General features: G+C 40.0%; 1 protein-coding gene across 5 annotated transcripts in view; it reads left to right on the top strand.

Annotated features, from left to right (window-relative positions):
* Positions 1-16,692, top strand: part of rbfox3a (RNA binding fox-1 homolog 3a) — a 622,611-nt gene that overhangs the window by 572,215 nt on the left and 33,704 nt on the right. For all 5 annotated transcript variants that reach the window (XM_065262753.1, XM_065262754.2, XM_065262751.2 and 2 more), the window contains 4 exons: positions 5,845-5,991; positions 12,062-12,115; positions 14,875-14,967; positions 16,278-16,338. In XM_065262753.1, coding sequence (XP_065118825.1) covers positions 5,845-5,991; positions 12,062-12,115; positions 14,875-14,967; positions 16,278-16,338 — 355 coding nt within the window. The remainder of the gene's footprint in view (positions 1-5,844; positions 5,992-12,061; positions 12,116-14,874; positions 14,968-16,277; positions 16,339-16,692) is intronic.

The raw sequence follows: 16,692 nt of genomic DNA, 5'->3' as shown, positions 1-16,692 counted from the left end.
TTTGCTATTGTTATACAGTATAACCTCTATAACAAGAGTTCAAACTTACCTTTTCAGCTTCCAAATAAGACTATAATGAATGTTTATTGACCGTGTGACATTTAGCTGTATGTTTAGCTATCTAAAAATGTGCAATAAATATGGTACACTGGGTCTTTTCCCGTTGGGCTTGTCAACTTCTGGGACATTGGAACATTTAAGCCAGTATTTACTTAGCTTTTTTCATTGCAAAACTGTATAAACTACTTTTGTGTAATGCTTAGAAGTTTTATAGTGTTCACATGGGCTTTAAAAGTGCAGAAAGGCCAAAAATTATAAAAATGAAAAACATTTTCAAAGTTCCTTACAGAAAAACCACATCAATTGTTTATTTTTTAATGATGATCATAAGTCATGTCTTGATTTTGGACCATTTTCATGTGATCACATGTAAAAACCCATGAGATGTGAGAATTCGTACATATTATACTAATTAAAAACGTACAATTATCATAAAACCCTATAATGAAATCCCACCCCTAACACCGCCCCTAACCCAAATTTCATAGGGGTCAAGGCAAATTATAAGTTTAAATTAATACGAACTAGCCAGCTCTTAAAATACGTACAAATTGTCATGAAATAGATCAGTGTTGGGGGTAACGCATTACAAGTAATGTGCATTATGTTATAATATTACTTTTATGAAGTAACTAGTAAAGTAACGCATTACTTTATAAATGTACACATTAATATTTGAGTTACTTTTTTAAAAAAGTAATGCGAGTTACTTTTCAGTTGAAATAATTTTTTTTATAAAAATAGTATACCGAATTAAACTTAAACAGATATGGGAGGCCAGAGCTTGACATTTTTGCGATAGAAATACGCAACTTCTCCGTCATATAAAACACAAGCCTCAGTCAAGTAAGAAAAAGTAACACAAAAGTAACCTAAAAGTAACCCCGGATTTCCACCGACTGCGGAACGGCTGCGGATCCGCTGCGGAACGGCGGCGGAGTCAATCGGTTTCCATTCAAGTCAATGTGTGTATTTCCACTGACTGCGCTCCAAATCCGTCACAGCTCCAGCCATCCGCACAAATACGCAGAGCTTCTATTTTTGACGGATGCCGGACAGCTCCGCAGGGCGGAGCCATGACTTTATCGCGTGATCATACCTGAATACGTGAGAACTCGTGTTTTTTTTTTATTAAATATTTGCAATACAAACATTCCAAACACACACAAATAAAGTCATTAATACAGAAACAACAAATAATAGACAAGAACAGAGCCAGGGGCAGTTTCAAATAAATACATTAAAGATAGAGCATAAATAAATGTTTTAGCAGCCTTCTTATTTTTTTAATTTTGGATGGATTTGATGTACTGCTCTGTCTACGCGAGATCTCATGTTGTGATCTAGGCTGGTTTGTAAAAACGTATAATTCAACGGCATAATGGGCAGAGACAGAACTAGGTATCGCGCGATCATCACGTGAATTTGCGAGACCTCATGGGTCCTCGTCACTTCAGCACGCAGCCGCTCTGCAACAAATGCGGATCTGGTGAGTATTGGAGCCGTAACGCAGCGGAGCTGATCTGCAGCCGCTCCGCAGTCGGTGGAAATCCGGGGTAACCTAAGTATTACTTTCCATGGAAAATAACTAAGTAACGCAATTACTGTAGTTACTTTTTTGGGGAGTAACTAAATATTGTAATGCATTACTTTTAAAAGTAACTTTCCCCAACACTGGATGTGATCACGTCGGATTCACCCCAGAAAGTTTCAGTGTGGTTTTGGCCATGTGACATTCATCTGGCTTTTCTGTCATGGGTAACATGAAGAATGTGTTAGGTTTGTGTGAGAAACAGAAAATTAAGTTTGCCTTAAAAAGCTTGACTTGACACGTGTGGTCACCATTCATAGCAAAGACAAGAGCTAGATAATACTGCAGGTAAATATTTGTATCAGGCCACCCGGTTCCCGGGCAGTGTTTTAGATTTTCTCATCCTGGCAGCTGCTGTCTGGCTCTGTGATGTTTTGTGAGGTGCTTTGAGGTTCTCCGCTGGAAGTCTGATGTGTTTAACCTGCAGAGCCCCAATCAGCCACACAAGAGTCTCCGAGCTGGAATGTGGCCCAGAGAAAGAGATAAAGAGAAATGATGCCGTACAAATGCGATTGCAGTTTCGAATCGTGCATAGGTTAGAAAAGGCAATAAACGAACACAATGAATATTTGTTTGGAGTATATTGTTTCAACAGGAATATTTTTATACTCTGGTTTAAGGTTTCTTTCTTATTTAATTTATCGCCCGTAGTGGTTCTACTGTAGTCATGTTAAAATGAAACTTAGCATTTGGTTTCTGGATTAATATCCCCGAAACTGTGGAGATTCTTGTCTGCTTGCCTTCCACAATAAATTGCGTTATTATATTTGTCTGTTAATTACAAAGAAGATGAATCCTTTAGTTTTGTAAAGGCGCTTCTGTCATGTTACTGGTGTAATTTTCCTGTAAAGACATATGTCCTCTGCAATAATGATTTTGTTCTGCGAGTTAAACTTTAAAATCTAATTTCATCTGATATTTTATCATGCCATTTTTCACGTTCTCTCTGTAATGAGTGCATAAATGAAAGCCTTGCAGGTCCAAATCTTTTGCATTTGAGTCGGTATTATGTTCTTAGCTGTGTCTACCTAATTGCATTTACTCCTTCTTTTTCGCTTATTTTCTCTTTGTCATAGAGAGAGAAAAGGGATGGAGTGATAGATATCTCATTATATCTTCATTACCCGTCACGTGATTTATTGCCGTCTCGTATGATTCATTTCTTTGTGTTTTGTGCCTAATGAGGGGGAATTTGGCCAGCCCGTTTATTGTAAATATTAAATATTTACACAAAGCACATTTGTAAGTCATGAATAATAACACAAATAATTCGAAATCGATTCACAAAACCCCCAGAAAGGGTTGATTTGTTATAAAGTTCCTCTATTTGAGTTCAGACCTATCTTGACTGCTTGTTTCATGTGGCCGAATCAAAGTGTGAAACGTCTGGATCCGTTCGTTTAGTAGCCTGCTGAGACTGACATCACACTGCAGCCCTCTGCTGATGTGACTGATGCCCGTTTTGGGCGTCTCTCCAGAGGAAGATTGGATTGCTCAGAGGTTGCTCTTTCATAGCTCAGGAGAGTTCTCATACACTCTAAAAAATGCTTGGTTGTTTTTAACCCAGGGCTGGGTCACTATTGGACAGAGCACACTGCCGGGTTAAAATGACCCAACTGCTGGGTTATTTTAACCCAACTGCTGGGTTGTTTTAACATGGTTGATTGACAATAACCCAGCAATTGGGTTAAAACAACCCAGCAGTTGGGTAATTTTAACCCGGCAGTGTGTTCTGTCCAATAGTGACCCAGCCCTGGGTTAAAAACAACCCAGCATTTTTTAGAGTGTATGTTTGAAGTATCAGCTTTGAGATGTTTCTCCTAAAGTTGCTTAGAGGAGATAAAAATAAACACAAATGAGAAAACTGTTGAAATATATTGAGTATGAATCTATGTTGTAGTGTAATGTGCCATATATATGAGATTTCTGTCATTTCTCCAGAAAAATAAAGAGGGAGGAGAGTTAAGCAAAAGTTTTTATTTGTTCTCCACAAAATGGTTTTTGATGTGTATAAGTAACAACTGAGATCACGTCTGTGATTTTTTTTTTTTGTGTGTGTTGTGTCTGGCTTTTGAAAGTTGGCTTAAATTGTTGTGGAGTAAAAGTTGTACTTGAAGAGTTTGGTTCCAAAACGCAATAAACGCCATAAAAAAAAAAAAAATGAGTTACCGCCAAAATCAGTATTGTATCAGGTCAGTATTTAAATGTAAATTCTTAATTTTACACAAAATACAATATCCGCTGTGTTATTCTGTCATCTTTTCTCCCTTTTTTCCCAAAATGCAATAAATGGTTGTCCTCCTTTTCTGCAGAATGCAATAAATCCACTTAACAAATCAAAGCGCACCATTCCACGCACTGTAAATAACTATGGCGGCACGTTGAATACACGGAATCCTAGTACCTTATCTTGTACTGCGTGATCAACAAACAAACAAAATGCCGGTTGTTTGTTCTCCCGAAAGCATCAAGGTTCTGTTATTCTAACACATTGACCCCAGGGGATCTTATGAAAAACTTTCCATTATATAAGTCAACAAAAATCGAGCAGGACCAAGACATTTTATAGCTGATCGCTGTCAAAAAAGTTTAGCGACGACGTCCCAAGTATAACCACATCAACGTGTTCTTAATATGACAAACTAAGTGTTTTGATTAATGGCATTTATGTTTATTTTTTAATCAGTGTATACCACTAGTCAACTAAATGAATATAACATGGCAAAGATGAATGCACATTTAGATATTGATTCAATGGATCTGTTTTTTATCAGATCTGCAGTCTTTTTATATCAACGGAGACTTATTAGTGGTGCTAATATTCTTATTTTCTTATCGTGGTTCTTCTAATCTTACAGTAGCATCTGATGTTTGAAAAGACCAACTCTCTCTCAAAAGACCCTCTTCTTCATCCACCACATGATTTCTCTCTCTCTCTCTCTCTCTCTCTCTCTCTCTCTCTCTCTCTCTCTCTCTCTCTCTCTCTCTCTCTCTCTCTCTCTCTCTCTCTCTCTCTCTCTCTCTCTCTCTCTCTCTCTCTCTCTCTCTCTCTCTCTCTCTCTCTCTCTCTCTCTCTCTCTCTTGAACATCCCTCTGTGGCCCAGCCAAATGTAGCTGCTTTCAGCACTTCTCTCTCATTGATCCTGCTAAGCCGAGGGAAGTTTAGCTGACATCATCTCTTCATCTGCGCTCCCATGTTCTACTAATTCATTATGTACATGAAGGTCTGATGCCCGAGAGCTGCACTCGCCATGCCTTTTCCTTCACTTAACATGTCTGCACACAACGGCTAAAAAACAAACAAGTCAATGAAGAGGCGTCTTAGGCATCTGTCAGACATTGCATCACATTTAGATTAATTATTCATTCAGTTATACACTCACCTGATTCTCCCTTAAGAGCAATTTGTTAGGTGACGTTTTCTTTTGCAGATATTGATTACAATTTAATATCATTCTCAATTATTTACATAATAAAAAATACAACTGAAGCAGAATTTTGTATAAACTAGAAGCTTTTAGTTTAATATTTTATTTTACTGTTTCTTTGTAACACAAGTTGCATGCTTCAAAATGAACAAGTGTTGCATGTGCATACTGCAGTGGGTCTTAAACTTTAGGCATGTGCACCCGTTGTATAGAGTGCATCCCTTTTTTGTTTTTTCATAGTTTTGATTAAAACAAATTTTTTGTAGCACAAGCTTGTGGTCAGTGCCAAGTCGATGTGGTTTTGTTTGTTCTCAAAGGACAGGGGAAGTGAGAAATGAAGTGAGAGCTATAACATCAAGGCTTTAGTGAGGTGAGATGAATGTGTTTGTCACAAACAACAGTCCATCCTTAAGCACAACTGTGTCACTAGCATTTCCTCCACATGATGGACAGATAAACACGGCATCCTTACGCTGACTCTCCGTCTCCTGTTCTCCCTCAGGTCTTTATAGCCGGTTGCCATTTACTTCTCAGTAAATGCATCCTCTGGTCTCTCCATGTCAGAGTTTTTCCCCCTTTAAATCTGTATCCAGACTTCCTGACAGCTTCCCCGCCACATACAAATGTCGACCGAGCGAAGTGAATTTGTAATTCCTTGCAACCTCAATTACCTCACCTTCCTCCCTGCCTTCCAATAACCTTTGCCTTCCAGGCTGTGCCTGTGTTTTAGGTAGGATCTAACCGTGTGCTTTTGTTTCTTTCCAGCAAGCGGATGACGTGGCGCAGACAGACATCTCCCAGCAACTTCAGCTCCAGCCCTCAGACTCTTCGGAGAAGCAGCAGCCCAAGCGGTTACACGTCTCCAACATTCCCTTCCGCTTCCGTGACCCAGACCTCCGGCAAATGTTCGGGGTGAGTCTTGCGCCTCTGCCAGATGGTAGCAGGTTGCGTCTCGAAGGAAGGGGCTATCATCAATTCCGTTTAGCGTCTGACAAGGACATTGATCTTATGCGTCAGTGAAAAACCGGTAGATATTGTAGTCGCAGCCTGTTTTTCCCTCCGACAAAGTTATGCATTGCTACAGTATGAGAGATATTCCCACTAAATTTTAGTGCTTGCTGAGCTAAATCTATTTCTATTAGAAACCCATCTTAGGCAAAGAAAGATAATTTCAGTATTAGTCGTTTAGTCTATCACAGTCTGTCCCTTTAAACATGACAAATGAGAACTTTTTGGCTAAACGATTTACAGTAACTGCACATGAGAGCGGTTTTGGTTTGCACGCTCGGTTTGTGACAAAGGATCAGAATGCTTGTTGTCAAGACAAGGATATTCAATCAAAGAAAGTATTGTTATACTTAGAGCAGTGACGGTATGGTAATGGTTGGTCATTATCTACTATTGTATCCACATCTACTCCACCTCAATGTAAACGCTTCCCGAAAGAATGAAAACATGGCTAATGAATGAGCTTTCTTTTGCAAACAGCTGTGCTCATCTGTCTATGTCTCAACAAGTCATGAAGTTAAACTCCAGAATACCTTTGAATTAACAGCACCCGGCTACGGCAGAGCATTGGCAGCTTGTTACTGAAGCCTACTGGCAAACATTGTTGGTCTAAGCTTGTTAAAAATCTGAGACTGTGTTTACTAAGGGCATAGTATAGCAAAGAAAAACACTTAAACTGGTGAAGGACTCTGGGTGCTGAGTCTTGAGAACATCAGTCCCTAAGCTCTTTGTTCTCGGTAAGAGAGTCTGTCCGCTCCTCTCCAAATCGGCCCGACTCCAATGTGATGAGCAGGGAGCTATGGAGTGGTCCCACTAGTAGAAGCGTAATTAATCGCGCTCTTCACTGTGGTTAAAAACCGGGAGTTTATCCTCATTAAGTTTGTGTTGGCTGACAGCTCCGATGCCAAAACAGGCATATGTGTGACCAAGTGTGTGTATGTTTGTCTGAAAAGACTGTTGTTGCAACTCTCGTTGTGAAGTCTCATAGGGACCCAGGGGTGCAATTATTCCATGCCATAGATAGACTTGTGGGAGAAAATGGGATGGACAAGCGCTGTGCCCCTGTAAAATCCCAAGAAAGTTGAGAAAAGTGGAGTCTGAGACCAAAGACATGTTAGAAAGCAATAATCAGTGTCAGAAGCATACCGGGGGTAGATCTCAAGCTAGTGATGGTATAAAATTCCCAGATGCACTTTCTCTGGGGTTTACTGGCTGTCTCCAAAAACTCCTCCAAACACTTTCTCTTAACTGCTTTATTTAGTCGACGTGAATTGTGGTTCGGCCGCATTTTTATTTAATAAGACCAGGAGCTTGTTTAAAGCAAGTAAATAGGGTTGATTTTGACTTCACATCGACTTCGAAGTTATCCAATTTCCCATTTTCTCTCAACAGTTCTTTTTAAAAGAATGTGAGTCAGCGCTAGATAAAGAAGTGACTTTTTTCGAAAAAGAAAAACGTCCGGATGCAGTGCTGTGTCCAATGTATTTTTGATGAGGCCCACAAACTTTGACACACGGTTGATGTTTAGTTCTGAGCCCATATCACATCACATCACATCGTGTCATAGACGAGCTCAGGCTTAATTTCGAAACCCTGGACCCTTTCTGATTTCTCAATTTTGCGAGATGAAAATTCAATTTAGAATGGCTGATTATGAGAACTGCAATTTTATGAGTCTTTCTTCTCATTTGAGTACACTGGCGTGGACCATAGTCAAACAAAGAGTGACAATTAAAAAGCTCCATTACCCAGCCTTATTTCAGCTTTATTTTATAATTAGAAAAAGACATTCAAAGCAATTATACAAATGAGTATGTAGATTTAATGCTAGTGTATGAAATGAGTTTTGAAGCACCACCTTGATGATTTCACATGGCGGCTGCATAATTCTGCTTAAAATGTCAGGTTCCTCCCATAATACTTGCATTGTTTGGAGTGATCCTGGTATTACAGTGTACGTGCAGCAAAAAAAGCATATCTCACTTGCTATACCAGTCATAAAAATGCTCCCCAGCGTCTGTGTTATTAAACTTGTAGTAGTGTTAGATTAAAAACAGGTATCTTTTTTTTCTGGATAAATAGACTGTTATTCCCACTGGTATTTGCCTCATAAGCTTGAATCTTCTAAAAAATAGATCACCCAAGGGAATGCCTTGCTTACCCAGAATTTTAAGGAAGAGCATAGGCCCCATACGGTTTTTACAGGCCTCTGTAATAGGTTTATAATGATACCTGCTTGATCTCCAAACAAGACTGTCTTAATGTCACGCCACTGACTCGTTTTTTAAATACTTTCACAGCAAAGGTATTCGGTGACTCACTTCAAACTGTGCAGCTGAAAGGTTTCCCTCAAGTGTGTGGGGGCACCAATAGTCTCAAACCGAGATATTGCATTGATCATAATTTCACGTCCACCGGTATTAAGGAGATGATATGGACTGTGGTAGTGATTTCCAGTTCGGTGTGGGAGCCGGTAAAGATGGCCATCCTGGGAAATATTTTTCAGCAGTGCCACAAACCCATTAGGTTGGGTTAAAATCATTACCATGCGCTGACTTTGGTTAGAGTGAATCGCGAGAGGGTTCACGCTGAGATGCAAATGCTTGCGTTTGATGTCGGCCTTGGCAGAAAAAAGTGTCTTAATTTGAACAAACGAAGGGAATCGTGTCAAGAAGCAGCTGTTTGGGATCGGCTGTAGAATTTGAATTGGGCTGGAAAACAAGCACAGAGGCGCGAATCGCAGCCGGCCGAAACAAACAGGGGGTGTTGCGCTAGATTAGAGCTGGCTGAGCTTTCCTTCTCATCACAAATGTGCACATACGCAGTCCGCTTTGGGTATTCCTCGCAGCTGGGCGGATGAAAGGCGGCTCTTCTTAACCTTATTAGTGACCCAGACCCTCGATCAATCCCATTGAGCCGTGGGTGCCTGGAAGGCCCATTTCTCCCCTGTTGTGCTGAAATGAAGCCGATGCGGCCTGCTTGACAAGGTAATTAGTTTAAATGAAATAATACAGCCATTTTAGACAGCAATTAAAACCTGCTTTCATTCCACCCATTAGGGGAACTTAAGGTTGTGCTTTCATTCCGCCGTGTCCCGTAATGAAGCAGGCCGCGCTAAATGGAATGAAATCCTTAACGCCGGCTGCCCGTCACTCCTCTCAGGAGACCACCAAAGTACAAGAGAGAAATGCAAACAGAACCTTTATCACACGTGCCACTTTGTACAGTCGCTCTAATTGGTGTCTTAGACCTCCATATAAACACTCATGCATCCTGGCTCTTTTTATAGCGGTGCACCCCGGAGTCTACATCTTCCCTTTCCATCCAACCAATTATTTGCGCTTGAACCGAATGTTCCAAATTACTACCTTACGAAGCCGTCTCCTCCTTCGACTGAAGGAGCGGTGACCTTGCCTTGCGCTGGCATGTTTGTTTATTTATTGAAAAAAGCCAAGGTCTTCTTGTGGCACTCCCTTACCAAGGCTCCTGATTAGCATAGAGCAAATAGGGTTAACGTTGGATCACTCTGCATTCCGTGCGGCGAGGGAGGTGTTTATCACTCGTAATCGGCCCAAAGCCTTTTGGACGCATATACTGTATAGAATTCAGTCAAAGGCCAACTCTGGCAGAAAGTTCGGGCGCTTTTGTTGGACCCCAGCCAGGATGCGAATCCATTTGCTGCGTTCAGTCATCGAATGAAGCTTCCAGACAAAGCCTTATCTCAGAGGGAGTGGTCAATGTCTCATGCTTAATGCTAATTAGGGAATAAAAATGAGAGATTGGGCGTTTCGGGTCCGTAAGAATGACAATCAGATAAAACCGCAGAATGAAGCGCAAATAGCCGGAAAATAATAACCAAAGTGACAGGTAATTACGAGAATGGTATTCGTCACTGAGATAATAAACAAATATATGGTTTATCATCAGCGATGATGGCTGCTCTATATCCAATTATCCTTTTTAATTGAGTCGGGGTGTTTGGTGTTAAGTCGAGCCAGAAATACCCTCTCCTGTGGCTTCGGACGGCTTTTATCTGTCAAAAACACCACAGAAAATAACAAGCCGTACCGTGCCATTAAGAGCATTGGTGCATACACAGCAGGACGGTGCTGTGATCTTTTGAAGTTTGCCTCCATCAGCAATATGTCCGGCTCATTCCCAGAGCTCAGGCTCTAGAGACTTCCGCCATTCCCAGAGCTCAAAGTAGCATGTTTGGGTGGCCGGCCATCAATAAAAGCCTATCGGTTGCAGTGTTTAGATATCAATTACATAATCTGATTATTTCGAGCAATTGCGTGTAGACTGTAATATTCGCGTTCTTAACTCTTTTTACAAAGTTACCCAAAGCGTTCCTGTAGCTCAAATGTTAGAGAATTGTATTAGTAGCTGTAAGTCACTTTGGATAAAAGCATCTCCCAAATGCATACATGTAAATCTCTAAAGAAATAGTGGGGTAAAGGTGTTGTCGTAGTATATGTGGGCAAAACATGTATTGTAGTTCTTGCTCTCAATCTGTTGATCCAACCTGGACTTTAAACTCCACAATTAAAATCGGATTCAAAATTCTTAATTGGTATCCAGTTGTATAAGATTATTTATAAAATGCTGGGTTATTTTCAACCCATCATCGAGTCAAAAAGGGACGAACCCAGCCCACTGGGTTGTAATTTAACCTATGCTGCATTGTTTTAACCCATTGTTGGGTCAAATGTAAATATATTCTGGGTTAATTTAACTCAACGACTGGTTTCTTTCCTTTTTGAGTCAATGCTGGGTTGAAACTAACCCAGCATTTTTTATGTAAGTGTATTTATAGTGGAGAAAATTGCTGAATTTGGGTGTTGCCTCGGAGCAGCTTCTTTTGTGGAAGAGAATTTGTCATAATTTGTCTTTCGTAATATAACCTATATGTCAGTGCATGCAAACTATGTTGGAGGAAAAAACTTTTCTTAGGCAAATCATAAAAGAAATATGCAAGCCAAGCATAGCGCTTTCACGCTGAGAGATTGACTTAGCTGACTGTGAAAAGCATTGCTAATCACCACCGTTTTTCAATATTTTACTATGTTCTTACCTCAACCTAGACCCATTTATTGTTTAGGATCCAAACAGGGATGAATTTAGAAACCACCAAACACTTCCATGTTTTCCCCTATTTAAAGACTGCTACATGAGAAGTTACACAAGTAAGTATGGTTGCACAAAGTAAAACATGGCCATTTTTAAGCAGATAAAAAATGAGAACTATATTGTATGGCGGAAGAGCACTTAGTTTGCAGCACTTCGACCTCGGCGTGCAGTAACATCATCACTCATAACTACTCCCCCTGTTGCTCAAACTTCCGTCAATATTACTGCGCCCGAGGTCGGAGTGCTGCAAACTAAGTGCTCTTCCGCCATACAATATAGTAATAATTTAATTTTATCTGCTTAAAAAAATCACCACATTTTATTTTGTGCCACCATACTTACTATTGTAACTACTCATCTAACAGTCTTTAAATAGGGAAAACATGAAAGTGTTTGGTGGTTCCTAAATTCATCCCTGTTTGGATCCTAAGGAATGAATGGGGCTAGGCTAAATGCTAACACATTCACAACACGCTGTACAAAGATTAAGTGCACGCATTGAAAAAATACAGGTATTTATTAATTCGTCTAAGTTGAGGTAAGAACATAGTAAAATATTGAAAAACTGTGGTGTTTTCCTTTAAAAGTAACAATGTAACTTTATTGTCTACAGTGAGTGATGTAATTTTGTAACACAAAACCTTTAAATGTAAAGTTCTCCAATACTGATCAATTGTATTCATCATCAGTATAATTTGCTTGTCGTGGTAAGGATACATGCAAAGAGGTTTCCATTGGGTTTCTATTTTAGTTCCTATACAATCAAGTGCTCAAGTTTCCTGACAAAGAGATGACTTCTAATTACTCTTTCCTTTCCCTCTCCTGTCTCTTTCTCTCTCCGCAGCAATTTGGGAAAATTTTGGACGTAGAAATTATTTTTAACGAGCGGGGCTCCAAGGTAAGTCTGCTGTCACATCATACCTTTTTTCCCCACAGGTCTTCTCTTCCCTTCACGAGCCGAATAATTACAGCTCTTACCGAGCAGCCGCGCAGTGACTCGAACGTCACACGTTCGCAGGCACGTTTTGGAAAGGCAGCTGCGCGGAGAGACAGCAGAGCGGTTTCGGCTGAGTAAGAGTCAGCGCGCCCGGTTATAATTCAATGAAATGAATGTCCGACCGATGCGTAGTGATTCTTCACTTACAGTAGAGCTTTCTTACAGTAATAAGATTCAGCTGTTTAAGTCTGCGGTCCTGCGTTGGAAAGCGGGTTATATATAGCCATTCCTCTAGATATATGCTACAGCTGGTCTCAAAGGAAAGTGACATTTTGCTGAAGAGAACTTATCTCACCTGCTTCTAGGTGACGAGTGCAGGGTGAATTTAGCGAACAAACCGTCACGGTGTAGCTACTGAACTGAAGCGCTGCCGCTTGAAAAGCTTTTTATAGTAGGCCATTCAAATTCCTATTCAATAACTAATGTACCAAAAGCAGTGAGCTGTCTTGCTGTCTGTCTTTTAAGGCAGCATCAATGATTTATTTATTTATTTATTTAATGGCAAAAGTGAACATTCATACAGTATCATATGTGTGTTCCCTGAGATTCGAACCCATGACCTTTGCTAACCAAATGCTTTTCCAGCTGAGATACAGGAACACCTATGATCAATTATGAACAGTTAATCAGCAGTGTTCTTGTAGCTCAATTGGGGTTAGTAGTGCAAAGGTCATGGGTTCGATGCCCAGAGAACACAGATACTGATAAAATTGGAAGTCACTTTGGATAATAACATCTATCAAATTTGCAAATGTTAAAGGAAAACAACACCGTTTTAAATATTTTACAACTTAGATGAATTAATACATACCTATCTTTTTTCAATGCGTGCACTTTTAATCTTTGTACAGTGCTTCTTGAATGTGTTAGCATTTAGCCTAGCCCCATTCATTCCTATAGCTCCAAACAAAGGTTTTATTTTGTGCCACCTTACTTACTCGTGTAACTACTCATGTAACAGTCTTTAAATAGGAAAAACATGGAAGTGTTTGGTGGCTTCCAGATTCATCACTGTTTGGAGCCATAGGAATGAATGGGGCTAGGCTAGATGCTAACACATTCATGAAGCGCTGTACAAAGATTAAAAGTGCATGCATTGAAAAAAGATAGGGATTTATTCATTTGTCTAAGTTGAGGTAAGAACATAATAAAATATTGAAAAACGGTGGTGTTTTCCTTTAAAGGGACTGTAAGTAGGATTTACCCCATCTAGTGGTGAAATTGTTTTTTGCATTCAAACGAACAGTGCTCTCTAGCACCTCGCCTTTCCAAATGCGTGTTGCAACTACGGTAGTCGTTATGTAATCACTGATCTCCTTGTCCGTTGCAGCTGGTTCACATTTTTTGAATGAAAACGCGTTGTGGAAACGCGTTGGTAGGCTAGTGCTTTTTGTCCCTCTCTGCTATCATAGTTTATCAATACGGCGAAACGACATGGAAGCCTCCTTTGACTTACCCGTTCAATGTAAGTAAAGAGGAGAAATTCTAAGCTTACAAAGAAAAGTCAGATCATTGGCAGACGTCATTTGACACCAACAAGGACATTATGAATAAAGACATTGGTTTTGATTAATAAAACACGTAAAACCCTACTTACTGTCCCTTTAAGGAAAAACAGGACATACATATGGGTTAAATCCCAAACGTGATTATACTATTTTTATTGATACCTTTTTAATGGACATTATTGCTAATTATATATAATTAATTATTTCATTTTTCAACTGATCACAATGCATTTGATCAACTTCTTTCATGAGTTGCCGCCTTATAATATGGCCAAAATGTGCTTATTAAGTTAAGAAAAGCCTTCACAAAAGTGTCTCCATAGCCAGCTCACTCGGTGCTATTTAAAACACAGTGGCTTAGCTCTCCAGCAGTGTAAGCGAATTAAATCCGCGATAAAAGGAAGAACAGCAACCGTTATGTTGAACACGGTAGCGCGAAATGTCAGGAGGATTAATTTTACGCCCGGTTCCTTTTTTTGACTTTTCCGTTTTAATCTTTCCTCGCGGCCCAGGGCTGGTCTTTATTTATGCCAGACGCTATGAAGGAAGATCCCACGTATGCATATCATACTAACCGTCCTCCCAAAGCAATTACCATGGCGTACTTGCAAAGTGTGTACAGTATGAACTAAAAGACCAGGGCTTGTTCCTCGCTCCTGTTTGCTGTGCATACCTAATAGCTATTCCGGATATGGCGGTTGGGATGCAGTTGGCCATAACTCACCGCTGACAGCAGAGGTGGGGGTGCAGGGATAGAAAGGACTCTTCCCAGCTAGAGCGCAGGAGCGAGCTGTGTGCACTCCGAGCCGCTATATGGCCTTGGCCTTACTGTAGTTTATATCAATTACAGGAAATTGAGAATTTTTGTGGTTATGATGAAGGACAGTATTTTAGTTATGTTGATATGACAGATGCACCAATACACCTTTTAATATTAAGCACTTTCATCACTGTTTAATATATAATACTGTTTTTCCTGTCTTTCCTTTTCCTAAAAAAGTTCTAATTTCAGCTTCTACTAATGAATAAAAAAATGTGTCCTCTTGCAACCCAGTGACCTTTCTCTTTTCCTCTTTTCTTGCTCATTCTCCATTTAAATCTTCAACCTCTCCTCAATCCTCTACTGGGTATCCTCTGATCGCATCATCTCAGGGTTTTGGTTTTGTAACTTTTGAAACAAGCGCAGACGCAGACCGTGCACGGGAGAAACTAAACGGTACAATCGTAGAGGGACGCAAAATCGAGGTGCTTTCCTAATCTAAATATCAATACTCCATCACACAACCCCACCCCATCCTCGTCCCAAACCTCCACCCTTCCCATGAGAACATAAACATTGCCTGTTCGATTGAACCTGCTCTCATTTCCCCAGCTACCGCTGCCTTGAATCACTAATGCTGAGTTTGTGCTGCATGTCGCATGTATTGCATGTGTCTTTTTAGTTATGTGTACTTTTGAATTAATAGTAGCAAAGTTGGTGTGTGTGTTTATGTGATATACGATAAGAGCCTTTCTGTGTTATAATGAAATGCATGCCATACAGTTTGATCCGTTCTGCTTTATGTGCAAGTTTATTTTAAAGGGGCTTTTTGATCATCACTCGTGAAAATACCCAGTACTTGAATGCGGCGTCTCTGAAATATACATTTTCTTTAGCGGAGATATCAAAGACATGTCAGCGTAACTTAAATTCCCACTTGTTTATCCCAAACATCCAAGGTTTATGAATGTCTAACTTGAGGACACATACTCATCTCTCTCTCTCTCTTCCACATTCGCTCAGTCTCTCTACAGGGCTATTAAGATTTTCTACAGGACAATTAAGATAATTCATGTAATGCACAAACAATACTAAGACCTATATATCAAGGGAGAGTGGAGGCCAGTTGTTTCCTCAAGCTAAATGACCTCCATGGACCCTGTGGAACGGAAAGCTATTAACGCTAATTAACATGAGGGTGAAATACTAACATGGCTTCTGTTGCCAGCGGCCATGTTTAAATTCCTCTGGCACCTCCAAACTATCAACAAGCTGCCCGGCCTCTCCGTGTGTTTTACGCGCAATGAGATGAGCTCGTACCGAACCGGCTCCTCCTTCTGAGGTTAAATTTAGTGCTCATGAAGTCGCAGCCTCGGGGTTGTAGGATCTGGGAATATGTAGAAGTGTCTAGACAATGTGGTAGATGAAATTGCACCCAAAGCCTCAAGGAAGCTCCACCAGCTTGGCTTGTGGGGAATTCCAATATACTCTGGGTTTCATTAAACCGATTTCCAGACTTGCTCTGTTTCATTACACGTTGAACCAGATGTCATCATGCAGTTCTTCAACAAACAGCCAGGATCAGATCTTACATCCTGCAGGAAAACAGAAGATGAGAGCTTGATGGATCACTTTCATTTTTAGCGTCATATAATTTTTCATCCGATAATTAGAGCATGTTTTTTTTTTACTTTGCCAAAAAGCATGAACCAGATTTTTCTAGCGCTCGTGCCTGTGTAACATCCCAGTAACATTGAGTTTCTCTTCTTATACTTTGTTTGCATTCTTTATGCAGGTAAATAATGCAACGGCACGGGTAATGACGAACAAAAAAGTGGCCAACCCATATACAAACGGTAAGAGCTTGTTTATTTTTCACTGCAATATTTATTAAAATGCATTGTGTACGAGTGTTCGAACCTTGCAGTGTAACTACAGGTGTTGTTTTATACTCACAAGGCATGTTCCACTAAGTTTAACCCTCAAGAGATCCTTAAAAAAAACTTACGGAAGTGTTCCTAAGGCCAAAAAATGTCACCTTCCCAAAAACTGCTCTAAAAATGTCATACATCAATATTTTTTATCATTTTAAACGATTCAATCTTTAAGGACTACTTCTGCCTGAAACATACATATAATCATGGAAGTTTTAACCCTTTATATGCCCATTTGTTTATATTAACCCTTGCTTTTTTAACAGATTTTTTTTT

This window comes from Paramisgurnus dabryanus, chromosome 1 (assembly GCF_030506205.2).
Source record: "Paramisgurnus dabryanus chromosome 1, PD_genome_1.1, whole genome shotgun sequence".
Taxonomy (NCBI): Eukaryota; Metazoa; Chordata; class Actinopteri; order Cypriniformes; family Cobitidae; genus Paramisgurnus; species Paramisgurnus dabryanus.
This window is presented reverse-complemented; position numbering and strand designations above follow the sequence as displayed.